Source organism: Numida meleagris, chromosome 24 (assembly GCF_002078875.1).
Source record: "Numida meleagris isolate 19003 breed g44 Domestic line chromosome 24, NumMel1.0, whole genome shotgun sequence".
In the NCBI taxonomy this organism is placed as follows: domain Eukaryota; kingdom Metazoa; phylum Chordata; class Aves; order Galliformes; family Numididae; genus Numida; species Numida meleagris.
This window is the reverse complement of record NC_034432.1, coordinates 1,909,034-1,935,124: the sequence shown is the minus strand read 5'-3', so window position 1 is coordinate 1,935,124 and position 26,091 is coordinate 1,909,034. Positions and strand designations below refer to the sequence as shown.

At 62.6% G+C, this 26,091-nt stretch overlaps 3 protein-coding genes across 9 annotated transcripts in view; 2 read left to right on the top strand and 1 right to left on the bottom strand.

Moving 5' to 3' along the window:
• Positions 17-3,874, top strand: RFX5 (regulatory factor X5). 6 transcript variants are annotated; one of them, XM_021376576.1, is made up of 10 exons: positions 17-153; positions 668-798; positions 1,014-1,047; positions 1,370-1,452; positions 1,525-1,647; positions 1,785-1,901; positions 2,041-2,122; positions 2,294-2,498; positions 2,616-2,713; positions 2,995-3,874. In XM_021376576.1, exons 2-10 carry the CDS (start codon positions 680-682, stop codon positions 3,793-3,795), a joined length of 1,662 nt encoding a protein of 553 aa, XP_021232251.1. In that variant the 5' UTR covers positions 17-153; positions 668-679; the 3' UTR covers positions 3,796-3,874. The 6 variants fall into 6 exon arrangements, with proteins under 6 accessions (XP_021232251.1, XP_021232252.1, XP_021232248.1 ...); XM_021376577.1 differs by having other exon boundaries at positions 1,522-1,647; positions 2,297-2,498; XM_021376573.1 differs by having other exon boundaries at positions 1,522-1,647.
• On the top strand, positions 4,393-22,290 carry PI4KB (phosphatidylinositol 4-kinase beta). Of its 2 annotated transcripts, XM_021376821.1 has the most exons (12): positions 4,393-4,665; positions 8,829-9,792; positions 14,536-14,580; positions 17,180-17,407; positions 17,527-17,754; positions 18,382-18,491; positions 18,647-18,751; positions 19,331-19,454; positions 19,547-19,812; positions 19,997-20,129; positions 20,577-20,697; positions 20,906-22,290. In XM_021376821.1, exons 2-12 carry the CDS (start codon positions 8,857-8,859, stop codon positions 21,085-21,087), a joined length of 2,478 nt encoding a protein of 825 aa, XP_021232496.1. In that variant the 5' UTR covers positions 4,393-4,665; positions 8,829-8,856; the 3' UTR covers positions 21,088-22,290. The 2 variants fall into 2 exon arrangements, with proteins under 2 accessions (XP_021232496.1, XP_021232497.1); XM_021376822.1 differs by lacking the exon at positions 14,536-14,580 and having other exon boundaries at positions 4,394-4,665.
• The window catches only part of ZNF687 (zinc finger protein 687), an 11,840-nt gene continuing 7,983 nt past the window's right edge, over positions 22,235-26,091 (bottom strand). The window contains exons 4-9 of the mRNA XM_021376820.1: positions 25,596-25,772; positions 25,325-25,487; positions 24,890-25,186; positions 24,694-24,806; positions 24,365-24,506; positions 22,235-24,133 (exon numbers count right to left, since the gene is read on the bottom strand). Coding sequence (XP_021232495.1) covers positions 23,663-24,133; positions 24,365-24,506; positions 24,694-24,806; positions 24,890-25,186; positions 25,325-25,487; positions 25,596-25,772 — 1,363 coding nt within the window. The 3' untranslated portion in view covers positions 22,235-23,662. The remainder of the gene's footprint in view (positions 24,134-24,364; positions 24,507-24,693; positions 24,807-24,889; positions 25,187-25,324; positions 25,488-25,595; positions 25,773-26,091) is intronic.

The following is a 26,091-nucleotide window of genomic DNA, read 5'->3' as shown; positions in this document are numbered from 1 at the left end:
GGGCAGATCTTCGGCGCCTCAACCAATCAGAAAAAAGCTGCCGGCGGCCCCGCCGAGGGGTGCAGCACTTTCGGTTCCCGGTGCGCGCGGGGCGGCGGCGGCGGCACGAGGAGGTGCGGGACGGGACGGGACGGGGCAGAGCGGAGCCCGCAGGTGGGTGCGGGCCGGGGGGGCGCGGCGCTGCCGGGGTCGCTGTCACCGGTGGAGTCCGCGTGCCCTCGGGTCCCCCCGGTCCGCAGGCAGCCGTCCCCGCTGCTGGGTCCTGGGGTCCACGTGTCCCTGCTGCCCCCACCCCCTGGTGTCACCTGTCCCCTGGTTTCCCCCATTCCCGCGTCTCCATCCCCTGTCCCCGCGTCCCTGTCCCGTGATGTCCCCCATCCTCGTGTCCTTTATACCCGGGTGTCCCCGTTCCCGTTTCCCGTCCCCTGGGGTCCCCTGGGACCTCCCCTCCGCCCCCCCCCTTGCCATCCCCGTCCCATGCCAGGTGCGGGGTGCGCTGCCCGCCGTCCCCTCCTGTGTCCCATCGCCCTTGTGCTGGTGACACATCTCCGGGTGGGGACACGGGGACCGAGGGCAGAGCCAGCCCTGTGGGTACCGCTGGGGGATGTGGGCTCTGCGGGGGTCCCCTCCCCATTTTGGGGCTGAATTTCTTCATTCTCCCCCCTAGGACCCCAGTGCCATGGCCGACGAGGAGCTGAGCCCCCAGGCCACCAAGAAGGGCTCTTTGTCGCCCGGCGGCTCCCGGAGCGGCGCGGCGGAGCCGGGCACACTGCTGCAGAAACTTCGGGGCAACATCTCGTAAGGCTGCAGTGCGCTCCCCGTTAGCCCGGGCATCCCAAACGGGAATTTGTAACCCCGTGGACCGAAGGGATGAGAGTCGGTGCCACTTTTGGGGTGGGAACATCAGTGTAGAGCTCCTCAGGAGCACAGCAGGACACGGGCGGGGGTCCTCAGAGCGGGGCCATCCCATGCCCTGATGCCTTCTCCCTGTCCCTTCTGTCTGTCTCCTGCAGCAAAACGGTGCAGAACAAAGTTGACGCCATCCTGGTGAGTGCCTCTGTGGGGTGGGGGAGCGCCGCGTTCCCACCCCTCCATGATCCCAAACCCCTCTTCCAGCCAGACACTGGGATCCCATTTCCCCGATCCCATGTCCTATAGGGTCAGGAGCTGCTCAGCTCTCGTTCCCTCAGCCCCACATGGGACGACCCCTGCCAGTCCCCCCAGGCCCCATTTAGCCCACGTGCAGGCTGTGCCCCTGCTCACAATCCTTTGGGTTCACATGCTCCATGAACGTTGGCCCTGTTTTGGATCCTTCACCTCTCTTTGTCTCCGGTCCCTCCTCCCTTCCGCACGGACCCTTCGCCCATAGCAAGATGTCCAGAAGTTCTCCGACAGCGACAAGCTCTACCTCTACCTCCAGCTGCCGTCGGGGCCGAGCCTGGGCGACAGGAGGTGGGTGCTGGGGGCTCTGTCTCCCCGTGCTGTCATCCCCATCGTCTCACTCGGTGCCATTGTTCCCAGCAGCAGCCTGGACCTGAGCTCACTGAGCACAGCTGAGTACATGCACGCATGCAACTGGATCCGGAACCACCTGGAGGAGCACGCGGACACCTGCCTGCCCAAGCAGGACGTCTACGATGCCTACAGGTGAGCAGCGCCCATGGGGCTTGGTTTGGGGGCAGGTGGCACTTGGGGTTGGTTGGGAATGGCCATGCCTAACACCAGCTCTTGGAACATGGAGCAGTGAGGAGGGGTCAGCGGTTTTGACCTAATCTCCCCCCCAGGCACTACTGCGATAACCTCTGCTGCCGCCCTCTGAGCGCCGCTAACTTTGGGAAGATCATCCGGGAGATCTTCCCCAACATCAAGGCCAGGAGGCTGGGAGGCCGCGGGCAATCGAAATATCCTTCTGTCGCGATGGGTCCGTGCACTGGGCAGTGTTAGTGGCTCCCAGGGGGTCTGGCTCCTGGTGCCGAACGCAGGCTCAGTGCGCAGTCGGCTGTCCCGGTTGTGTTTTGTCATCCCTTAACCCCACCACACGTACTGCTACAGCGGGATCCGGAGGAAGACGGTGGTCAGCCTGCCGCCGCTGCCCAGCCTGGACCTCAAGGTGACAGAGACTGTAAGTCCTCCATCACTCGGTGATTTGTGGTCTGCTTCTTCGGGTCATGCTCAAAGGCGTAGGGCAGAGGGATGTGTGCCCACGGGGCAAGCAAGGGTTGAGCTCCACTGTCTCCATACACCGGTGACCGTGGCGGTGTTGGCCCCACTGGTGACACTGGTGTCCCACCAGCAGCACACGGAGCTGACGGACCTGGTGCAGTCCTACACCAGCGAGGTGATGGAGGCGGCCTGCGCCCTGACCTGCGACTGGGCCGAGAAGATCCTCAAACGTTCCTTCAACAACATCGTGGAGGTGGCCCAGTTCCTCATCCAGCAGCACATCATCAGCTCCCGCTCGGCCCGCGCCGACCTCGTCATGGCCATGGTGGTCTCAGGTGGGTCAATGGGTGTTCCCAAGGAGTGTGGATTTTGGTGGCTGTGGGTATGGCTTTGGGCGCTGTCCCCACTCGGTGGGGCTCATCCCCACCTCATGCCCCACTGCGTGTCCCCAGAGAGCACAGAGAAGGCCCATCGCGATGGCCGCTCTCCGCCATTGGCCAAGAGGAATGGCCTGGAGGCCTCGGAGGGCGGCGAGCGGAGCCTGGCACAGGTGAGGCCACATGGGATGCAATGTCCCTCATCCTCTGCTGACCCCTGTCCCCTGGTGTCTCATGTCCCTGCTTTCCTGGTGTCCCTCATGCTCATGTCCCCCATCCCCTGCTGTCCCATATCTCCTGGTGACCCCCATTTCCATGTCCCCATCCCCCAGTGTCCCTGTCCTCCTGGTGTCCCTGTCCCCATGGCCCTGCTTTCCTTCTGTCCCCCATCCTCGTGTCCCTTATGCCCTGGTGTCCCACCATGTCCCCATCTCCTGCTGTGTCCCACCCACAGACCAAGAAGGACACTGTCCCCAAGGCCACCATCCCACCGCGTCCCGACAAGAAGAAGCCCCCGGAGCCACCCCGGCTGCCGAGCAGCCCCCAGGTGAACGCGCTGGTGGCCCGTTTGCCCCTTCTCCTCCCCCGCGTCCCCCCCGGCCCCACAGCCGTGTGCTCGTCCCCTCCAGTCCTGGCCCCCAAACTGACAGCCGCCCCACTGGGGGGCACCATGAAGGTGGCCGTCCCGCTGCCCCCGGGGCTCAACGTGTTGCTGCCCGGCGTGGCCGTGCCTGCAGCTGACAGCCCCCGCGGAGCGGCCCCCGATGGCCCCCCGGGCTCAGCCCAGCGCCCCGCGGCCACCAAGCGGTCCCCAGAGGTGGCCCACGAGGCCGGCGCCAAGCGCAGGCGCGGGCGGCCGAGGAAGAGGACAGAGGAGGAAGGAGGCGTGGGGTCACCGGGTCGCACTGGGGATGTGGCCGAGGGGACAGATGTGGGGGCCGAGCGCTGTGACAGCGCACACGGAGGTGACCAGGGGCACAGAGGTGGCAGCGCCCATGGAGGTGACAGTGCCCATGGAGGTGACATCACGGACGGCGCAGCGGTGGTGTCTCCAACCCAAGTCAGCGTCATCCAGGACGGCCGTGGGCTGCAGGAGGAGGAGGCCCTGAGCGTGGCACCAGGTGGCAGCGGGGTCACAGATGGGGACGATGGTGACACCACGCCGCGTGGGGATGGGCATGGCCCCAAGGATGGACATGGCCCCGGGGTGGAGCCCACGGCCCCACGTGGCCCCGTGTTCCCGGGGGGCACTTAGGGACCCACTGCTGGAAGTGGGGTGTCCTCATCACCACATGTCACCGTCACCTGCCATTAAACACTGAGCGCTGTGCGTCCGCCTGGCTGTGTGTCACCGGGAGCGGGGGGGAGGGTGACGCGTGGGTGTGTGCGGTGTCACTGTCCCCAGGGTGTCACCATGCATGGAGTGCCACCATCTCTCAGGTGGCAGTGCCCCCGGAGTGTCACCATTATGGGATGTCTCTGTCCCCAAAATGTCACTATCCCTAGGTGCCTCAGTTTCCCCTCCAGGCCCAACAACACCGCCCAAAGAGGCGGTTTGAGGTGAAAAACAGTGAAAATTCAGTGAAACGTGGAACTCCCAAGTGGGTCTGCGCTCAGGCCCCTCCCCCTGTTTTAGCCACGCCCCCTACTTTTAGCCACACCCCCTGACCTGCCTGTCTCTAAGGCCACGCCCACGTACCCACGCCCTATCGTGACCACGCCCCCTGTCAGCCCCGCCCCTTCCTCTAACCACGCCTCCTGGTTGGTCACGCCCTCAGCGCGGGCCACCCCTCCGGGCCGGCAGGGGGCGCTGTGTGCTCAGGCCCCGCCCCGCCCCGCCCCGCCCCGTCCCGTCCCGTCCCGTCAGGCGGCGCCGCGGGCAGCCCGGGCCGCCGGGGCCTGCGCTGCCGCCGCCGCTTCGCCGCTGCCCTCCGCTTCCTGCCGGGCCCAGCGCCGGTTCCCCGACCCGAGCGGCTCCGGAGAGCGCCGCGGAGGCCGAATCGTTCGGTTCAGGGCCTCTTCCCGGAGCACCGAGAGCGCTCGGCTCAGGATGAGCCGCCCCGGGAGCCCCGCGCGGCCGCACCGGAGCTCCGCACCGCGGTCCCGCGGGTCCGCAGCGCTGCAGGTGGGGCGGGGAGCGGGGAGCCGCGTTTGGGGACTGCGCTGGGAGTTGGAGTTTACGTGGAGAGGAAACTGCGTCCCCGGAGGCGGTGGGGGCCGGCCCTGCCCGGGGGGGGGGGATGTCCCTTCCCTGGGGGTGCCAGGTCCCTTCCAGCGCAGCCGCTCTGCGCTCCCGCGGGTCTGTGCTCTGTAAGGACCCGTCCAGCCCAACCACGCTGCGATCCCGTGGTTCTGTGCACTTCAGGGTTCCTTCCACCCCATCCGTTCCGTGGTCCCACAGTTCTGTGACCTGTCAGGATTCCCAGACTCTTTACCCAGGAGCGAATCCCCACTGCCTCTCATGCAGAGCACTCCGGGCCTGCTCAGCGGGGGCTGTCAGTAAGGCTGGGGGTGTGTGCGCCAGGGCTGGTGTTTCCCATTCTGGATGTCACCTCATCCCTACAAGCGCGTTCTATGGATCTTGTGCTGGGAGCTGCCAATGGTGCAGCGGTGTCCACTCCTGCGCATCCCACTGGGGTGGAGGCGTGGGCAGAAGCTGAGGGGAACCAGGGGAGGGGGTAACGACCCCAGTGTCTGAGGTGCTTAAGGACATGGATGGGGCCCGGCGCAGCCAGGGCAGGGATTGGGGCTGAGGGGGCTGTAAGGTATCTTCCAACCCAACCGTTCTATCGTTCTCCTGTCCTTAAGGTCTCTTCCAACCTAAGCCATCCTATCACTCCATACAAACATCTGTGTTGGCAGAGGGGTTGAACTTGGTGATCCCCCGAGGTCCCTTCCCACTCCCACAGATCTGCGATTAATTCTCAGCCCCAACGCAGCCTGTCATCGCGGGGAGGAGGGGGCTCCCGCGGTGGCCATGCTCACGGGGCTGTTCCTCGGGGCTGGGCTGTTATTTTTAACGCAGGCTGAGCCACGTGTGCTGTGTGCGGGCTGAATCTGGTTCAGCCGAGTGTGAAGCGCGGTTGGCAGCGCCGGTGCTGGGGCTCTGGGAAGGGGATTTCAGGCCTGAAAGAGGAAGCAGCCTCCCCCTGAGGGATTGGTTTGTCCTCGCTTTGGTGCAGCGTGTCACTGTGTGCTGAGCGGATCTTGGCCCCTCGTGCCTCAGTTTCCCCAGCCCTACAGCTTGCTGGCACTGCGGGGAGTGTGGAGCCGCTCTCTGCCTCTGTCCGAACCCTCCCGAAGGCACAGCGAGATGCAGAGGGCCATCAACTCTGAGCAAAACAAAAAGTAACGCGGCGTAATAGAGACCAGATGTCTCGGTGAGACTTCATCCCGCGCTCCTGGTGCTTTGCCAGGGCCGATATTTCTTATTCAAGTCAGGCAGGAGAGAGACTTGGCTTTCCTGTGCAGGCACAGCTCTGTTCCAGCGGAGCTCCTTTTGCTTTTGTCGCTTCTCGAAGGAACTGTGCGCTCGAATCGCTGCGCTGACACCGCTGCCTCATCTGTTTCTGTGCTCATAGGGGCTTCCTTTTATTTTGTATTTAATCACTGACTTCAGCACAGTTCCACCAGGGAGAAACTTGGCCTGCTGCGGCTGTGGGTGGAGGATGAGCCACAGAACTCGGCTCAGCCTGTTCTCCAGGCTGCGTCGCTTCGTTGTGCGGAGCCGATGGGGCTTTTCCTCCCTGGTGAGACCCATTTGGAACAGGGGAGATTAGGGAGAGAAGCAGCACATTGGAACGTGTTGAGCAAATGGTGACGTGAGCCCTGGAAAAATGCAGAGAGGTGAATTCCCTCCGTGGGGATTTCGGGACACGTGTCCTTGGTGGAGCTGGGATGGCCCAGCTGGGGGGGCCAAGGGGCGAACCCAAAGCTCGGAGCGCTGACTGCAAAGCACACAGGTAACCCGGCAGCCCTGGGGGGGGATTTGTCGTGTGCAGTTCCTTAATCCAAGTTTAACCCACTCAGCAATTGCAAATCTCTGCCCGGCTGTGTCTCCTTGGGTGCAAGGCTGCGTGCACGGTGCAGGAACAAACCTCGCTTTCCTGATTGACGTGGCAAAAGGATTTGGGAATTTGGGCTGTGGTTGTAGTGACTGCATTTTGAAATGCAGGTACCTGGAAATGGTGGGGAGAAGTGGTGTCAGTTCGCGTAATGCCAAACCACGTCCTGCCTTTTCCATGGGCACTGGGCAGGTTGAATGCCTGGCACTGCAGCACGTGCTGCACCAATAGTGCAGAGCAGCTCAGGGACTGCTGCACGCTGGGGCCATTTGTGCAAATAGTGACAGTGCTGACAGTTCTACTCCTGGCGTTTGGGATGTGGCTGCCCAGGTGCCCTGGTCCCTCTGCTATGGGTCAGGAGCCCCCCCAGTAACCACCAGGAACCCGCCTGGGAGGACTGGCTGTGCTGAGCCCTGACCCCGGGGCAGGTTTGGTTCGGGTCATCCCAAGAGCGCAGCTCTCCCATGACTCCTTCCTTCCCCGCGCCGTCCTTCTCCAGAGGAGATTTCTCAAATCCTGCCCGCATCGTGCTGTAGGTTCTCCCTTTTGCCTGAGCGGTGCTAATTTAAAAATTGGATTGTTTGGGTTTTCACGGCCTCACCAAGAAGGAAAAACAACTTCCTTCTGCTCGCCGGGTCTTTAGGACCTAATGACCACAACTATTCGAAGCATGCGGGATTTGGACCAAGGGGAATGGCAAGCACAGAGGAAAATGTTGTGTTGTGCCACTGTGAAAGATGCTATTCACATCGATTCCGACCGCTGAACTTTGGTCGGGTTCTTTCACCCCGGCCATGGCACGTCAGTGCTTTGGAAGCAGGAGGAGGAAGCTGGCGCGTGCACCTGGACGGGGCTTTGCTCTGTGGTGTTCCGAGCAGGTTTCCTCGCTGGGAGCCGAGCTGCTGTGGGGCAGGGCTGGCCCCGATCATGGCACCGACCCATCGTCCTGCTGCCCTGTGAGCCCCGTGGGACGCGGTGCGAAGCATCACCAGCGCTCCCAGTTCAGGCGCTGGGTGATCACGTGGGAAATGCTGATGTGCTCCAACCCCGGATGGCAGCAGGGGAGGAACTGGAGGGAGGATTGTCCCGCTGCCTTGGGGTGAAGGAGCAGGTAGGACGGCAGAGGGGGTGGGGTCGGCACCGCAGTGCTGGATCGTGGCTGGATCCCTGCAGCGCGTCCCTGTGCCGGTGCGGTGCCGGCGTCCGAGCGCTCCTCCTCGGGGGCTTATGCTGCTCAACTGTAATCGCCTGCAGAAGTAATCAGATAACACAAGGTCATTCCATTAGCGGGGAATTACCTCGCTGCAAGAACCTCCTGGTGCAATTTCTGGGGCAAAACTGGGGCTGAGGATTGCACAGAGGCAGCAAATAGTTCATTGAACTTCTTCTCCGTGGACTGTCATTTTTCCCACCGTGCTGAATGCGGAAAGCAGGAGGGAATCAGCAGTCTGCTGGCAGCGCTCTGTGCTGGTGGGAAGCATTGTGCCCTCCTGCTGCCGTGAGCTGTCCCGTTGTGCCGTGTGAGCAGTGCCTTCGTTCTGCTGGTTATCCGCAGGGATGCCCTTCTGCTCTTCTTATCAAGATGGGAAACCCGGAAGCGCGCTCAGTCCCTCATTTATCTCGCTTTTAAAACGTCATTAGGTGCTAGTCATTGGCGAGGATGTGTCATCTGGGCATTAGTGCCTGGACTTTGTGAGCAGGGACCTTGCTGCAGCAAAGCCCTTTGTTGCCGCTCTGGCAGTGCGGGTTGGGACACTCGGGAACTTTTCCCTTTGGCGCCGATCCCGCTGGAAGTTAAAGGCCGGCAGCAGAGCGGGATGAGCGGGACGGCCACCGGCACCATGGGATTCCTTCGCCGCTGCGCGTCGAGCCACCTGGTTCTTTTTTCCCCCTCTCTTTCTCTTTTTGGCTTGCTCGGTTTTTTTTTATTGTCATGGTAACAGGGAGATTTGGTGTCGTGGGTGAGAGATGCTCACAGCTCTCTCCAGCCTGGGTGGGTGCCAGGAAGACCTTCAGAACCCCACTGACCACTTCCGTGGGTACATCCCGCCGTGACAGAGGCTGTCGGTTTGCACCAATGCTCCTCTCAGCTCTGTGCATGCCCCGGGCAGGATTCCTGCTTTCCCACCTTTAACCCGGGAGCTCCATCCTGCACAGTGGAAGCTCCACGCCGTGCTGTGTCCCTAACCGCATTTTTTTTGTCTCTTTTCCTTATTTTTTCCAGCTCTGAAAGGTGCAGGCCCGCCACTGCTATGGGAGACTCCATCGCAGACCCAGCGCGAGGGACTGGCGTGGAGCCCGGCTCCGTGCCGCAGGGCAATGGGACGGCCCTCAGCGTCATCACCGAGGGCGTCGGGGAGCTGGCTGTCATCGACCCCGAGGTGGCCAAGAAGGCTTGCGAAGAGGTCCTGGAGAAGGTCAAGCTGATGCACGGCGTCTCTTCGGACAGCTCGACCAATGCGGGCGATGGCGGCGAGGCGGAGCGCGGCCTGCGGGCCGCCAGGGACTTGGCCAATGGGGAGGTGGTGGAGGGCTGTGAGATCCGGTGCTTGGACGATCTGCCCGGCGCAGCCTCCAGGATCCAGGAGGAGGAGGACGAGACCGCGGCCAACACGGTGAAAACGGCCCGGAAGCGGCAGAAGAATAACTCGGCGAAGCAGTCCTGGCTCCTCCGGCTCTTTGAATCCAAACTCTTTGATATCTCCATGGCCATTTCATACCTGTACAATTCAAAGGAACCTGGCGTGCAGGCTTACATTGGCAATAGGTTGTTCTGCTTTAGGAACGAGGACGTGGACTTCTACCTGCCGCAGCTGCTCAATATGTACATTCACATGGACGAGGACGTGGGGGACGCCATCAAGCCCTACATCGTGCACCGCTGCCGGCAGAGCATCAACTTCTCCCTGCAGTGCGCCCTGCTGCTGGGCGCCTACTCCTCGGACATGCACATCTCCACTCAGCGACACTCCCGCGGGACCAAGCTGCGGAAACTCATCCTCTCGGACGAGTTGAAGCCGGCTCACAAGAAGAGGGAGCTGCCGTCGCTGAGCCCGGCGCCCGACATGGGGCTGTCTCCTTCCAAAAGGACTCACCAGAGGTCCAAGTCGGACGCCACGGTGACCATCAGCCTGAGCAGCAATCTGAAGCGCACAGCCAGCAATCCCAAAGTCGAGAGCGAGGAGGAGGTAATGTTGGGGCTCCCCAAAACTCAGCCTGGGAGGGGATGCCCGTAGGGACGTGCTTGTGCAGCCGGTCCTCATCCCACAGCTCCTCTGCTGCAGGGTTTTGGTCCTGGTTGCTGCGATGGAGTTGTGATTCCTCTTTCTGTTAATATTCGTGCAAAGGAGAGTCCAGCTGTGGTGACGCCTTGGGTCAGTGTGGGCTCCCTGCCATCCCCCACCCCCAAATGCTTCACATCCCCAGCCCTGCAGCTCGCCACGCTCGTCCCTGCCCTGCTGAGCTCCCCGTGGGGTTCATCAGGGTGCAGGCAGAGTTCCTCTTAAATTTCATTTCTGTGGAAAGCCGGGTTTGAGGAGACACTGCTTTATCTGGAGGCGTTTTGTGGGCGTGGGAGTGCTGCTCCTCTGGTTTCACTCGAGGAAGCGGAGGCTCCAAAGGGGGAATTTTCCTGGTGCGACGGGAAGGGAGGATGTGCGATGGCTTCACAGATAAGGCAGAGAGCTGGATTAGGAGGAGTGAGCCGCTTCCTACGCTGCTGAGTTCCCACTCCCCTTGGCAACCAAGTGGATATCTCTGTTTTGCAATCAGATTGCTGCTGGAAATCTGATTTCCTCCTTGTTGCAGCCTGTTGGGGTTTGGCAATGCTGGACAGGCTCTGGGCAGCTGAGGGCCACGAGCTCTCTGCCGATAGATGGGCCGTGGTGGTTGCCCCGTTCAGAACAGCCTGGTAATGGCATGGTGAGGCTCATGTGGCCATTCCCCATCCCTGGGGCACACAGACCCCGTCCCAGGCTGCCCCTTCCTGGGGTGGTCCCTGCCTCGTGCTGGCAGCTGCCCTCCCTGTTCCGTCTACACACGGGGATCTCGTGGTGTTTTTGCAATGGTGCAGGATTTCTGGGCTTCCCTGCCTTGCCTGAGATTCCCTCTGTTGTCAGTCACTGAAGGGGCCACGTGCTCTCTTTGCCTGTGTGAAAGTCAGGGTCGGTGCGTTTGGAAATGGATACGAAGGTTACGGGGCCACAGAGCTCACGTCAGCGGGGCTGGAGGGGCTCTGTCTGTTTGGCCCCAGGCTGAACCCCCCCAGCTCTGGGGCACGAGGCATTTAGGGCCGGGTGAGCAAATTAATGGTCTACCTCTTTCCCCTTGGCGGTCGCAAACAAGTGGCTCTGGAAAGTGAGACGTGCCGAGGTCTCGTGCTCATGCTGGCTGCAGCTGCCTGAAGAATGGAAACCGAAGCTTTACATAAATTATGGATGAAAGCAGCACTGAGAATAGTTTCTCTTGGCAATGTTTGTTTGAAACATATTTCGATCTGGCGGCCACGCAAGCTGTTTAAATGCTGCGCAGCAGCGGGGATGGTCGAGGCGCCGTCAGAGCTTCCCTGGCCTCTGATCCCTGACCGACTTCCCCGCGCTGAGCGTTGCTGCTTTGTGTGCTGCCAGCCGTCCCCTCGGGGCAGCGCTCTGGATGGGACCTGTCCCATGTGTGTGTTTTAGGGCTGGCCCTCGGTGCAGGGCACCAACAGGTAGGGTAGCAGTAGGACCAGCGCTTTGTTGTTCCCCATCTTCTCTCAGACTTAAGATTTTGGAACTGAGGGATCTTTAAGGTCTCTTCCAGCCCAAAGATGTGGGCGATGGAAACGAATCGGCCTGCAAAGCTCTTGAAATGCTTTGCTGCTTTTTGTTAAGAAGGTTTGGGAGTTAACGGGAGCTCTTCCCAAAGCACGGGGTCCGCTTCCACTGCGCTTCCCAGGAAATGAGCTTCAGACAAGTTTCTGTAATTAAAAAACTAAAAACTAAAGAAAACAGCCAGATTCAGCCCGGCTGGGGTGGGAGGTCACAAAGGTTGAGAATCCAGGAGGAGGGGAAGGATCAGGGACGGGGAGGAGGTTCTGCAAAGGAGGTGGCTGTGGATGCCGTGGGTTGGAGGCCTCCCCTCAGCCTCCTCCTCTTTGGGCCAAACGAACCACGGGGCCCGAGCTGCGCTTGATGCCCTCAGACCCTTCTGCCTCTGTGCGTGCGGTCCCTCATCTCCCATCAGTGTTCTGCCTCTTCTGTCACCCGTTTCACGCCTCTGGGTCCGCGTTGCTCCCGTGGGCTCCGTGGTGCTGCCTCTGGGACGAGCTCTTCCTTTCCCCACGGCTGCTCGCAGCCACAGCAACTTGTTTCTAGCGAGTAATTCCTTCTGCTGAGGTCTCCGTGTTCGCTTTGTGCTGCGTAACCGCGGTGGCAGCAGCAGGAGAGGTTTTGTGACACATTCGTGCTGTGGGTTCACAGTCCCCACCAGGTCCCATCCTCAGCACCGTTTCGTGCTCTGGTTCTGATGCTGTGAGTTTCTTTTGCCTGCTACTTTTCCATTAACACAAAGGTAGAGGAGGCAGAGGCCGCCAGCGGGGACCTCACAGTGCGTCCCCAGTTGGAAGGGACCCACAGGGAGCGCCGAGCCCGGCACCCCCAGGCCCCGTGTCTGACAGCGGTGTCCAAACGCTTCCGTCCAAGTTTTTCCACCGGGGAACCTGAGAGCGGAGGGAGAGGAGCTGCCGTAACATGAGGCTCGTGTTGATGAGCAGAGGAGTGCTGGTAAGCGCTGCCCGGCAGAAAGCGGGGCGGGATGCTGCGTCCTGGGGCTGCGGGGATGCAGCGTTAGGGCGGGCGCAGCCCGGTCTGGGGCTGAGCTCCCACACCCCGTGAGCTGCAGCACCCGGAGGAAGGGCACGGCCGTGTGAACAGCGCTTGGCTGAACCGGTTCCACCAGGCAAGCGGAGGAAAAAAAGCGTTCATTAGGAAGCTGCTAATTGAATAACCGGTTAAGAATCTAGGTTGGCTGCAGCAGGGAGCTCCTCCGGTGCCAGCTCCGGGCTGGGGGCTGTCGCTGCGTCGCGGCGGAGGAAGGGCAGAGCTTACACACGACGCAGCCGCTGCCCCCGGGCTGGGGCTGAGCGCTGGGTTTGTGGGGCTTTTTTTTTGTTTGCTTGTTTTTTAACAGCCACATCAGCAGTACTGTGAGCAGCCAGGGTTCATATGCAAAGCTGTTTGCGTCGGCGTTTCTGCTCTGATTCGCCTATCAGCTCTGAATGGGAAAGCTGCGTTGCTCGGAGGCTGAGAGCTCCCCTCGCTCCTCCCTGCCCGCAGATCCCCTTTGAACGCCTCTCTGGCCCAGTCTGCGCCAGTCAGGGTGTGGAGTTTGGCCTTTTACCTCGAGCTGCACCTTCGGCAGTGCCGCTGGAAGTGCCCGCTCCGGTGGAGCTCGTTTCCTGGTGGAGCTCATTTCCCAGTGGAGCTCGTTTCCCCACCGCTTCCCTCTAGGGATAAGAACCCACAGAAGAGTTAACACCGCAGTGGCAGATGGCTCCAAGAGCGTCGCTGCCATTCCCGTGGATGGGTCAGAGCTTGGACGCTTGGCTTCCTTTCTCCATCATCTTTTCTGCTCCTTCCCTTTGGCTTTGGGATGTTGGCCCCTTGGCCGTGGTGGCAGCAGCAGCTGCAGGGTCCTGTGATCCGACGTTGGGTTTCCTGGTTGCTTCTCTTGGGGGTGAAACCTCTTCGTTCCCTGGAAGCGCACTGAGCGTCGGTGGGAGGCTGGGCTCTCGAGAGCTTTCTTTCACTTTTGTTTTTTAAGACACAAACTGTTGCCATCCGTGGCAACCAGAGAGGTTCATCTTTTGGTTTTACCACCCGTATGAAGGCCCTCTGCGGAGGCTTTGTGGAAGTGAGGGCAGTGTGCTGGGAGTGTCCACTCCTGCACATCCCACGGGGGTGGAGGCGTGGGCAGAAGCTGAAGGGAACCAGGGGAGGGAATAACGACTGCAGCCCCTTCATTTGGAAGCGTTAATGCACTGACGCCTCTTAAATTCATCGAAGCACTTCGGTTTAACGAGACGCGTTGCTGGGCTGTGTGGTTCCTGCCCTGAGACGTGTGTCCTGGGCTCAGAGGTGGAGGATGGAGGAGGTCATCATCCAAACTTGAACCCCAAACTCCGATGCGTGGCTCCGTGCCCCACGGGGCCGTGTCCGCCCCGCTCCTAACGCCGCCTGGGACAGAGGCTCCTGGCAGCCCCCTCCGGGCTGGTCGTGTTTTCAGCGCTCAGTTTGCCAACGAATTCTGATATTTTTTTCCTCCATGAGCCTTGCTGGGGCTCAGCGCCGTTTTAGGGTTGTTACGTGGTCACGAGGAAGCTATTAATTTAAACACTGTTATTGCTTACGGTGAGATTAAGCCTGACGGAATTAGCATATCCCTGTAATTAACGCGCTCGGAAGGATCTGTTTGTTTCTTTTTGGGAAGAGAATGTTAAAACCAGTCCCAGAGCAGACTGGGGGGGGGTGAAGTGCCGTCGTCACCTCGTTTTGTATGAAATTAGCGGGTTTGGAGCCTTGCTGTGGGGCAGAGCGCGGTGCTGGGGCAGCGAGGGGCACTGCCCCTTGGGGGGGGAAGCAGAGGGGGAAGGAAGCTTGAAAGGACGAGGAAGGGGAAATCCTGTTGGTTTTTGTGTTGGTTTTTCTGTTGGTTTGTGTTGGTTTTTATGGACGCCAGCACGAGCACCGGGGTTTGGAGCCCGGCGTTGTGTAGGGACGAGCCCGGAGCGGGAGGCAGCAGCGCCGCAGCGGGGGGCAGAAGAAAGGCAGAGCGATGGTGATGGACCTGGAGCTAAACTACTGCTTTTTCTCCTCCTCCCCCTCCTTCCTCTCTCTCACCACGCTACCACCACCCAAAAACCGCCACCCAAACCCCTTCCATCCATTTCCCAGGAGCTCTCCTCGAGTACGGAAAGCCTTGATAACTCATTCTGTTCCGTAAGTGGTTTTGTTCTGCTCCTGGGCCGCCTGGCCTCCGTCCTACAGCAGCATTTCCTCTGCCCCCCCGGCCCCAGCCCGTGGTGCTGGCCGCACGCAGCGCCGACCCCCATGTGGCCGCTGACCCCAAGGGAGCACCGAGGGCTTCCTTCCCCATTGGGGGATTAAAGAAGCCCAGCCTGGGGAGCTGGACCTGGTTGCTCGTCACCAAACCAAAGTGGGTGCGAGGGAGAGGGGCTCCCCTCGCGCCGGCGCTGAGCCGCCAATTCCTCCCCGCCATTCGCTGACCTTTGCGTCACGGCGTTAGCAGACGAAAGAGGAAATGCTGTTTTCCTTAAATTTGTCCTTTTAAAAAAAAAAAAGAAATCCTCTGCCAGACGGGGTTTAATTTGCTGCTTCCACGGATCGTTGCCTCCCCTCTTTGCGTTGCACTTTGGGCTTTCGATCAAACCCAGCGTCCCCCGGCGGAGCCTCCTTTTGCAATGAGCCTCTTTCAGTTTTGAGCCAATCGCATCTTTCTCATTCGTGTCATCCTCCTCCTCCCAGTGCACCTGTGTTCCCCAGTTGGGATTGGGATTGCCAGTGGGATCCCAGTATGTAGTCCATGATCAAAACCATTGCCCCGGGCAGCAGCACGCGGTGCCTCGCACGTCCGCAGCCCCCAGGACAGGGATCTGGGGGGCAAAGGGATCGGGGGGAACCCCGGCACCTGACACAGGAACCCCTCTCCTCCCGACTCCTTGTGTTCCTCCGGAGCTCGGGAATCCTTTGGTGAAAGCAGGAGGAAAACTCCAGCAGGGGACCCACGGTGCATGGCCTTGCTCCCAGCCCCACTCGGACGTGGGCTCTCCTCTTTGGGGTTTTGTTTCCAGGTCGGATATTAGGGCAAATTTCTGCTCCAAGAGAGCGGTGGTGCATTGGAAGAGGCAAGTGGTGGGGTCACCAACCCCAGACGTGTTCCAGAATGGCAGAGATGTGGCACCTGGGGACGTGGTTGGTGGGGGTGGGGTGATGAGTTGGGACTGGGGATCTTAATGATCTCTTCCAACCTCTGTGGTCCTGTGATCGGGCAGCGTGGGGATGGGTTGGGGTTGGGCTGGGTGGTCTTGGAGCTCTTTTCCAACCCTAATGATTCCGTGGTCCTATGTAGGGACATGGTAAGTGGGCGTGGTGGGGATGGGTTGGGGTTGGACGTGATGACCTGGGGGGTCTTTTCCAACCTCGGTGACCCTACAAGTGGGCACGGTGGTGGGGGTGGGGTGATGAGTGGCCACGATGATCTTAGCAGTCTTTTCCAACCTCAGTGATCCTATGGGATCTCCTCCAGCTCGGTGGTTGGAGGCACAGCGGGAAGGGAGGGCGGTGGGGTCACAGAACACAGCATCCAGGATTGACACCTGGATTTGGAGGACAGGGAAGAGCCTCATCTCAATCCCCAACAACACCAAAGAGCGGCTCGGAGCGGAGGGGTCGGGGAGGACGATCCCTGGCCACGTGTTTGTGGTTGGAGGAGCTGAGAGCTGAACGATTCCATCGGGAACACAAAGGGGCAGGGGGGGGCTGGGAGCGTGGTGCCCCCAGCGCCGGGGGGAGGCAGTGCAGGGTCTGGGAGGAGCGAGGCTTGGAGTGCCATGGAGATGCTGGATCTGTGCTGGTGCTGCAGGGATCTGTCCCAGCCCGGGCTGGGGAGGACACTGCGCGGTGGCAGCTGGGGCTGCTTCCTGACCTGCTGGGCACGATCCCAAATTCCCTCCGCAGTGACCCCTGGGGTGGGCACCCTCCCCATCCCACAGCTGCGCAGCCCAGAGCGCAGACATTCCAAACCGGAGCGATGGGGCAGGAAGGGAAGCGGTGCTGCAAGGAGCAGAGCATCTCGGACATCGTTCTGCGCTGTGCAGAAATGGGATCGGGTGCAACGGAGCAAAACGGCCCCAGAGGCTGTGGAAGTGCGGGGGCATTGGGCAGCAGCGGGGTGAGCCCCGTCAGGAAGGATTTTGGACGTGGACTACACCGCATTCCCACTTCCCCCTCCAAAGGGAACAGGCAGTGCTGCTCCTCCTCTTTCACCATTTCTTTCTTTTGCTCTCCGCCGTTTTTTGTTTTGCTGCCTTTTCCCACGCGCTGTAGCTTGTTGCATGCGCATTTCCAGCATGGTTGTGCAGTGAGCACTTGTGCAAGTTCAATCCTGCGTTTCTCGTGGCAAAAAAATCAGCCGTTAATCACTCCTCACGCGGGTTGGGAAGTTTGTCTTTCCCTTTCCAAGGGAGCCCTTCTCCTGCAGGGTGCGAGGGCCGGGGGGGCCGCAAAGCTGCACTTTGATCTGTGCCAAACGATTGGGATTGAGAAATGGAGGGGGCTCAGAGCTGAGCTGAGTGCGGGGCCTGGAGCCGCGGGATGGATGTGGGGATCTCGGGGTCCGTGGTTGGAGGGAGCGGCGGTGGGGTCATCCCGGACGGGAGCGTGGGGTGGGATGGGATGGGATGGGATGGGATGGGAAGAGCTGTGTTCCCTGCGGGGCCCGGCCCGGTGCTTTCGCTGGCAGAAGGAGCAGCGTCCCCAGCCCGCAGCCCTCGTAACTCCTTCCCTCCTTCCCCCGCAGCCCGTCAGGCTCGCTCCCGAGCGGGAGTTCATCAAGTCGCTGATCGCCATCGGGAAGCGCCTGGCCACGCTGCCCACCAAAGAGCAGAAGACGCAGCGGCTCATCTCCGAGCTGTCGCTGCTCAACCACAAGCTGCCCGCGCGCGCCTGGCTGCCGACCGCCGGCTTCGACCACCACGTCGTGCGCGTGCCCCACACGCAGGCGGTGGTGCTGAACTCCAAGGACAAGGTGAGCTCTCGGAGAAGGGGTTTTGTCCTCGCAGCGTCCCCTCCGCTTTGCGTTCACCCCGCCGTGGCCCGCGGCTCCCGCAGCCCCGCGTCCCGTTAACGCCGTTTTGTTTCCCCCAGGCTCCCTATTTAATCTACGTGGAAGTACTTGAATGTGACAATTTCGACACAGCGAATGTCCCCGCTCGGATCCCCGAGAACCGCATCCGGAGCACGCGCTCGGCCGAGAACCTCCCCGAGTGCGGGATCACGCACGAGCAGCGGACCAGCAGCTTCACCACCGTCCCCAACTACGACAACGACGACGAGGCCTGGTCCGTGGACGACATCGTGGAGCTGCAGGTGGAGGTGAGGCCGCGCTGCGGGCAGGGCTCCCGTCTCTTCCCATCGCTTGCCGCCCAGAGAGACCCCGCAGTGCGGCCGGGAGATCGTCCCGAGGGTCTGCAAAGCCGAGTGCAAGGTGTGGGTCGCTGCGGCCCCCACTATCACTGCAGGTTGAGGACAGAAGGATGGAACACAGCTCTGCCAGAAAGGACCTGGGGCAGTGGTACAGGTGGCACAGGCTGCCCAGGGGGGTGGTGGTGCCCTGTCCCTGCAGACCCCCATGGTCAGGCTGGTGGGCTGTGAGCGCTGATGGAGCTGTGGGCGTCCTCGTTCAGTGAGGGGGGTTTGGATGAGATGCCCTTTTAGGGTCCCTTCCAACTCCAACCATTCTGTGATTCTGTGACATTAATGGTCATCTACAGAACCATGGGACAGTTGGGTTGGAAGAGTCCTTAAAGGTCAACCTCAGAAGCATAAGACCAGAGAAATGGTTTGGGTTGAAGGGACCTTGTCCCTGATCATCGTCGGGGGGATGAGACCAACGGCCTTTAAGGGCCCCTTCTACCCCAGAGCGCTCTGTGGTTCTGTGCGTTGCTGTCCCAAGGTCATGCAGAGACCTGTGGCAGTAACTGCAGCCCCCTCCCCTCCCAGCTGCCGGAGATCCACACCAACAGCTGCGACAACATCTCCCAGTTCTCTGTGGACAGCATCACCAGCCAGGAGAGCCGGGAGCCGGTGTTCATCGCTGCTGGGGACATCAGGTGAGGTCCCCGCGTTGTGTCCCTGGGGAGGTCGTGGGGCTGGCTTTGCTCCGAGCCCCCCAGGACCCTTCCAAAGCCCTTTGAACCTGGGGGGCTCTGGGGTTCACAGTGACGGTGCTGTCACATTGACCCCCACCCCGGGCTCTGTCCCACAGGCGGCGGCTCTCGGAGCAGCTGGCGCACACCCCCACGTCCTTCAAGAGGGACCCCGAGGACCCGTCCGCTGTCGCCCTCAAGGAACCGTGGCAGGAGAAAGTCAGGTAGGGCGGGGGGCTGCATGCGGGGGGCAGCTCTCAGTGCTGCTCCAGAGATGTGAGGTTGGTTCTCCTGAGCTCTGCCCAGCCTGTAACCGCGGCCTCAGCTCCAGGCCTGGTGCGTGGGAGGAGGAGAGCGGGAGGAGGGAGAAAATCCCTCTGATTCGCTGTCCCTGGGCAGAGCTCGGAGGGACTTTGCAGGTATTTATAGGCTCCTGCTGTGTCAGAGCGGTTTGGCCCGGCCCCAAAATAAATCCTTTGTGTTCCTGGCCTCAGAATTGTACGTGCAGTCCCCAGTGCACACACGTGGGGGTTCCCAGCCCCAGAATTGTATGTCTGGTCCCCAGCGCACACGGGGTTTCTGGGGGTCCCCAGGAGCTCCTTCCTTTCCGCTCCTCCCCACGATGTCCTGTGGCACAGGTGAGTTCGCCCTGAGGTTGGCTGAGGCTCAGTGTGCATCAGGTGCGGCCCCGGAGCTCGTTTTGCCGCAGTCCCCGTGGGGCAGAGGCCGTCCTTGCCCCCACGTCCCCCACCAGAGCTGCCTCGGTGCCCCCTCCCCGCCCTCACTTTGCGGTTCTCCCGCAGGCGGATCAGGGAAGGGTCCCCGTACGGGCACCTCCCCTCCTGGCGCCTCCTCTCCGTCATCGTCAAGTGCGGGGACGACCTGCGGCAGGAGCTGCTCGCCTTCCAGGTCCTCAAGCAGCTGCAGGTGAGGAGGGACGGGGCCGTGGGGGGCCCTCCCTGCCCGCCCTCCCTGCCCCCCGGCCGCGGTGCTGAGGTTCCCCCCCTCTTTCCCCGCAGTCCATCTGGGAGCAGGAGCGCGTCCCGCTCTGGATCAAGCCATACAAAATCCTCGTCATCTCCGCCGACAGCGGCATGATTGAGCCGGTGGTGAACGCCGTGTCCATCCACCAAATCAAGAAGCAATCCCTGCTGTCGCTGCTGGATTACTTCCTGCAGGAGCACGGCAATTACAACACCGAGTCCTTCCTGACGGCCCAGAGGAACTTTGTGCAGAGCTGCGCCGGGTACTGCCTGGTGTGCTACCTGCTGCAGGTCAAGGACAGGTGGGTCCCACGCAGGGGTTGGAAGGGATCACTGAGGATGGCCGAGGGGTCGCGGCGATGCCGGCGCCGTGGGCGCGTTCAGGTGGGATTGGCTCAGTGCGCAGTGGGTGAATTTGGGAGCGGATGTGTCGGCGCGGTGCCCGCCCCGAGCAGGCCGAGTTTCACGGAGCCTTTCCCCTCCCAGGCACAACGGGAACATCCTGCTGGACGCAGACGGACACATCATCCACATCGACTTCGGGTTCATCCTTTCCAGCTCCCCCAGGAACCTCGGCTTCGAGACGTCCGCCTTCAAACTCACCACGGAGTTCGTGGACGTGAGTGGGGGGTGGTCCCGTGGCGGTGGGGGCGAGGGGCTGACAGCGGCGGCTCATGGTACTCAACTCCCGGGTGTAATCGGCTCCGGGCTGGAGCTCTCCGTGCGCTGTGGGTTCACTCGTAGTGGTCAAATTGCGTGACCCCGTGGAGCCCCCCACAGTCAGACTGCTGGGCTGTGAGCGCTGGTGGAGCTGCGGGTGCCCTGCATTGCAGGGGGTGGATGAGATGACCCTTAACCATCCCATCCGACTCAGTTTTGTGACCTTAATGTTCACCCACAGAGCCATGGTGTGGCTGGGTTGGGTCCTTAAAGTTCAAACGTGTTGGGGGGGGGGTTGGGTTGGACCTTCTCCGTTCCGTGAAATTCCCTCCTCCTCCCACTGTTCTGTGCCATCCCCCTGCCCGCGCTGCTCTCCCCGCTCCGCTCACTGCGCTCTGCCCTGCAGGTGATGGGGGGCCCGGATGGGGACATGTTCAACTACTACAAGATGCTGATGCTGCAGGGGCTGATCGCGGCGCGGAAGCACATGGATAAAGTGGTGCAGATTGTGGAGATCATGCAGCAAGGTGAGGGGGGGGGGGCTGCACTGGGCCCGTGCTGTTGCTGCACCCCACCCCGCGGAGCCCGGCCCTGTCCTGCCCGGACAGTCCAGATATCGATGGTGGGACCACACTCAGCTGAGTGCGGAGCAGATCCCCCCCCGCTACACACACACACACACACACAGTGGAGCCCCACGAGCTCCCCCCCCAGCGCCCTCCTCTCGCCCCCCAGGTTCCCAGCTCCCCTGTTTCCACGGCTCCAGCACCATCCGCAACCTGAAGGAGCGCTTCCACATGAACATGACGGAGGAGCAGCTGCAGCTGTTGGTGGAGCAGATGGTGGACGGCAGCATGCGCTCCATCACCACCAAGCTGTACGATGGGTTCCAGTACCTCACCAACGGCATCATGTGAGCAGGGCGCGGGGCAGCGCCGCGGGGACGGCCCCTTCGGCTTTGGTTCTTTTTCTTTTGTTCCGAGAGACTCCTAAAAATAAGAACACGAAATGAAACGGAGCTGGAAAATCCCTCCTCGTGCAAATGGAAGCAAAAAGGGGCACGCGGGGCACGCGGGCACCATCGCTGCGCTGTCCCCGTGGGGCCGGGGGGCGGCAGAGGCGGCGGGGAGCGCTTCCCTAAAACGCCGATGGGGTCGGGAGGGGGCAGGGGCCTGACCCCCACCTGTGGGCGCTGGCGTTGCCGCGTGGAGGTGAATCCCGACGGCCCCATCTCTGCACGTGCCCCCCCCCCCACTCCGCGGCCTCAGTGCTGGGGGGGTCCCTGTCAGCCCCTTCCTTCGATGCCCCCCTCCCAGCACCGCCCCGGGGGGGTCAGGTCCCGTCCCATGCTCCCACCACAGCCCCTCACTGTGGGGTCTGGCTGGGGCCGGTGCCCCCCTGGGTCGTCCCCCCCCCGGCTCCTTTCCAGTTTTTTGGGTGTTTTTTTTGTTGTTTTTTTTTGACTCTGTTTCCCCCTTTTGGGACTGTGAAGCATTTCCTACCCCTCCCCCCCCATCATGTCTGTGGCCGCTTTGCCCCCCATGGACCGTCCGGCCCCACAGCAGCAGTGGGACGGGGTCGGGGCAGCACTGAACCCCCCCAGAAGGACCGAAGGAAATGGGGATTCCTGTGCTTGGGGGGGGACTCCCTGTCTGCCCCAACCCCCCATGTCTGTGGGGCCGTCCCCGTGCCCCTCCACCCCCCTCTGTTCTTTCAGCACTAATTATTTGTCACGTTGATGATTTCGCATTAAAAAAAGAAAACAAAACGAAAACACAAGCCCACCCAGCAGTTCTCATCGAAGCGCCGCGATCCCATGGCCCCATGATGGGGGGGGGAGGGGGGTGCCCCCAGGTGAGACCCCCACTTCTGGGGCTGATGGGGTTCAGAGCGCGGGGACCCATTGGGGGGGCACCCAGCTCTGTTTTGGGGCACCCACCCCCATTTGGGGGCACCCAGCATGATTTTGGGGCAGTATCGCCTCGTTTTGGGACCGGGCTGGGGGCGGCCCCGCGCTGGGAGCCCCCCCCCAGGGTCATGGAAGGAACAGAGGCACCGAAGGGGTTAAACCACTAAAAGTTTAATTGCGTTATGACTACAAGAATAAAGGATACCTGAGAGCCTCTGCAGTGCCCGTAGCGTTACTGAAGCAGAATCACAACCCCACGCACAGCGCTCCCCCCCCTGGCCCCGCACACGAACAGAAGTCGATCTGAAAAGGCACTGAAGTGCTGCACAACCCCACAGTGCGACTCGGGATCACAGAGCAAGGATTCGGGACCGCGGCGCAACGAGGGGGGCTCACAGTGCCATGATTCCGGGATGACGGCGCGATGGTTGGGGGTCACGGCGCGACGATGATTGGGGGTCACAGTGCAATGATCGGGGGTCACGGCGCGATGATGGTTGGGGGTCACGGCACGATTTGGGGTCGTTTCCTCCTAGAAGTGCTGGGAACGCCTGGAGGTTCCGCTCTCCTGTTCCCAGCGTCTCGCGGTCGCTGCCCCCGCGGGGCCTCGCTCCCGTCCTTCTCCTTTTGCTTCTCTGCTTTTTCCGAGGAGGTTTTGAGGATTCGTTTTGAAGGAGCCGAGTCCGCCCGTCCCCAACGCCCCAGAAACAAAACAACAACAAAAAAAAACCGAAAACAAACAAAAAAAAAACCGCAAGCCCCCCCCCCAACCACCCCAAAAATAAAAAAAACAAACAAAACAAAACCAAACCCAAATCACAACAGTAGTTTTTTTTTTTTTTCCTCGTCGCGTTTAGTGTCTATGGTACAACTGTACAGGGGGGGCACGGCCGCAGCTCCCAGGGTTCTGCTCCGTCCTCGGAGGACGCGGCGCCGCCCCACACATCGGCGCTGTGGGTCTGGGGGCACAGGGAGAGCCCCCCCCGCCCCACGGAGCGGCTGCGGGGCCGAGCGGAGAGCCCCCCCCGCCCCACGGAGCGGCTGCGGGGCCGAGCGGTGGCAGCAGCGTCTCTGCGGCGATGGGAGCGCACGGCCAGATCCATGGGAAGTGTTAAAGAGGGAAAGAAGAAAAGAGGAAAACAAAGCGAACACTCGGGAGCTGGATCTCGCTGTGGCGGCGGGGATGAGCTCAGGTCCCCGTGTCCTGCGCTGCTCCGGCACAGAGCGGTGAACGCGGGCGGCGCTGGGAGCGGCTGGGAGTGGCTGGGAGCTGCTGGGAGCTGCTGGGAGCTGCTGGGAGCTGCCGTTCTCTGTGGCTCAGTGGGGACGGGGCCGCCCGGGCTGTGCCCCCCGCTCCTGCCCAGACCCGCAGTGTGGTTCCGTGTGGTTCCGCTGCTCTCAGCCCGGGGCGGGCGGACCCGGGGCCGATGGGGTCGGTGCTGGGCACGGACCCCTCCTCGCGGCGCCTTCCTCCGCCCCATCGCCCTGCGCTGCCCCCGAGGGCGGAGGAAGGGGTTCCCGGGGGCTCCGTCCGCCCCCCACTCGCGTGGGTTCTGTACACACCCCAAGGCGCCGGGCAGCTCTCAGTTCTCGGGGCTGGCGTTCTGCCGCGCGCGGATGAAGGCCATGCCGTGCGTGCGGAAATGCGTCTTGAGGTTCAGCTGGCTGTCGAAGCTGCGGCCGCAGACGGTGCAGGACAGCGCGCCATCGGCCGCGGGCTGCGCTCCTTCCAGGGGGCTGCGGGGGCCCGGCTCCTCCGCCTCCGCCGTCCCCTTCTTCTTCTTGTGGGTGATGAAGCGGTGCCGGTTGAGGGACACCTGGGAGGTGAAGCAGAGCCCGCACTCGCGGCACTGGTGGGAGCTCTCGTCAGTCCGGTGCTGGGGGATGTGCTCCTGGAAGTCGGCGGCGCTGCTGGCGAGGTACCCGCACTTGCGGCAGCGGAAGGGCGCTTTGCGGTCGCCTTTGGGGTTCTTGGAGGGGGGGGTGGTGCTGTCGGGCTCCTCGCTGCACGAGTCCCCGTCGTCCGAGGAGAGCTTCCGCTTGCGGCCGGGCACCTGCGGCCACGGGAGGAGGCGTTGGGGGGAGGGTACGGCACGAGGGCAAACCGCCGCGCAACGCGGGGAGCAGCGCAGTGCGGGGCAGGGGGGCCCGGCCCCACAGCGTACGGCCCGCACCCGCAGAGCGGATCCCGCACCCACAGAGGGCACGGGGCCTCACACCCCCAGGACGTGGGGGGGGTTCACACCGAGGCCCCAGCCCAGCCCCGATCCCGGCAGCGGCCGTACCTGCGCGGCGCCGGCCCCGATGCGCGCGATGATGACCTCCTGGCTCTTGGTCTGGTCGGTCACCTTGATGCCGTGCCGCACCTGGATGTGCTTCTCCAGGATGAGGCGGCTGCTGAAGGTCCGCTTGCCCTCCGTGCAGTACCTGGGGGGCGCGGGGGGGATGGGCGGCGCCCGGAGCACCCAGCGCGCGGCGCTCACCCACTGCCCCCATCGGACACACAACCCCCGTGTCCCCCATCACCCCCGCGTCCAGGACACACAGGAACCCCCCCGTGCCCCGACCCCCCCCCACCGGGCAGCGGAGCCCCCCGGGCGCAGCGCGGCCGTACCGGCACGGGTAGACGCGTTTGATCCCTTCGTGGTTGACGCGGACGTGTCTGCGCAGGCTGGGGGCGGAGCAGAAGGAGCGCTCGCAGAGGTGACACGGGAACTTCTTCACCGACTGTGGGAGACAGAGGGGTGGGGGTACCACGGGCGGAGCACTCCCACCCCCCCCCTCCCCCCCGCGGCCCCACGGCCCCTCACCTTCCCGTGGTCCTTCTTCATGTGGGACACGTACTCGTCGCGCTCAGGGAACCACGAGTGGCAGACGCCGCAGGTCCAGCCGCTGCCCTTGGATTTGCTGCTCGCTTTGCGCTGGAAGCGGCTGCGCTTGGCCTTGCGCAGCTCCGGGGAGCTGGGGGGGTCGTCCTCCTCCGTGGAGGACGAGGACTCATCGGAGATTTTGGGGACGGGGGTTTCCATGGGCTCCTGCTTTGGGGTGAGCAGCACCGCCGCCTTCTTGGCCGGCTCCTCCCGCAGCTTCGGGGGCTGGTGGGTGTTCTGCGGAGCGGAGGCACAGCGCTGGCGGCCGCTCCCCGGTGCCGTGCCAGCGGGGCGGCCCCCCCTGCACGCAGCCTTCACAATGGGGACGGGGGGGGCAGGCGGGCCCAGGGGGGGAGAGCTGTGGGGCCGCGGTACCTTGAGGTGCTCCAGCATGGTGCGCTTCTGCGCGAAGAGCAGCGGGCAGTCCGGGCACTTGAAGACGCTGACGCGCTGGTTGAGCAGGTGCTGGTCGAAGTGGGAGGAGAGCAGCGGCTTGTGGGTGAACACCGTGTCGCACATGGCGCACTTGTAGATCATCCTGTCGGGGGCAAGAAGAGCTCATAGGGTCCGGAGGAGCAGCCTGGCCCCACAGCAGGCGCTGCGCCGCGCTCCGTCCTGCCGGGGATGCGCTGGAAGGGGCACTCACTTGGACTGCTGGTTGCCGAAGCCGGGGTGCTGCGTGTAGACGTGCGCGTGGGCGCTGGGCGCTGACTTGAAGGCCATGGGGCAGATGGGGCACTTGTGGAACACCTCGCAGTGCGACGTCTGGATGTGCGACTTGATGGAGTTGACGCCGCCGAACACCACGGCGCAGCTGGGGCACCTGGGGAGCGGGGGGGGTGAGGAGGGGACACGCAGAGCACAGAGCCCCCAGCCCTGCAGACAGCGGGACCCGAACTCTGGGAGGGGTCCACTTCAGGGCCCCCATCACGGGGGATGCAGAGGCCCCAGGACGAGCTGCAGAGGGCTCCAGTGCTGTTGTGCCGGGGGATGTGGGGGGAGGATGGAGCCCACCGGGTTGGGGGGCGAGAGGCAGAGCACTGTGCCGAGCTCAGCCCAGCGCTGCACCCGGCAGTGGGACGTGGATTTCTGCCCAACATCCACAGCAAAACCTGCTGGGGACCCCCACCCCCCCGTGTCCC

Bases quoted from the DNA above. Each gene is read 5' to 3' on its own strand.
- RFX5 (XM_021376573.1), top strand. From the start codon at position 680: ATGGCCGACGAGGAGCTGAGCCCCCAGGCCACCAAGAAGGGCTCTTTG. The intron at 1,453-1,521 runs GTGGGTGCTGGG...CATTGTTCCCAG, and splicing joins CCGAGCCTGGGCGACAGGAG to CAGCAGCCTGGACCTGAGCT. The intron at 1,648-1,784 runs GTGAGCAGCGCC...TCTCCCCCCCAG, and splicing joins GACGTCTACGATGCCTACAG to GCACTACTGCGATAACCTCT.
- PI4KB (XM_021376821.1), top strand. From the start codon at position 8,857: ATGGGAGACTCCATCGCAGACCCAGCGCGAGGGACTGGCGTGGAGCCC. The intron at 18,492-18,646 runs GTGAGGTCCCCG...TCTGTCCCACAG, and splicing joins ATCGCTGCTGGGGACATCAG to GCGGCGGCTCTCGGAGCAGC. The intron at 19,813-19,996 runs GTGGGTCCCACG...TTCCCCTCCCAG, and splicing joins CTGCTGCAGGTCAAGGACAG to GCACAACGGGAACATCCTGC.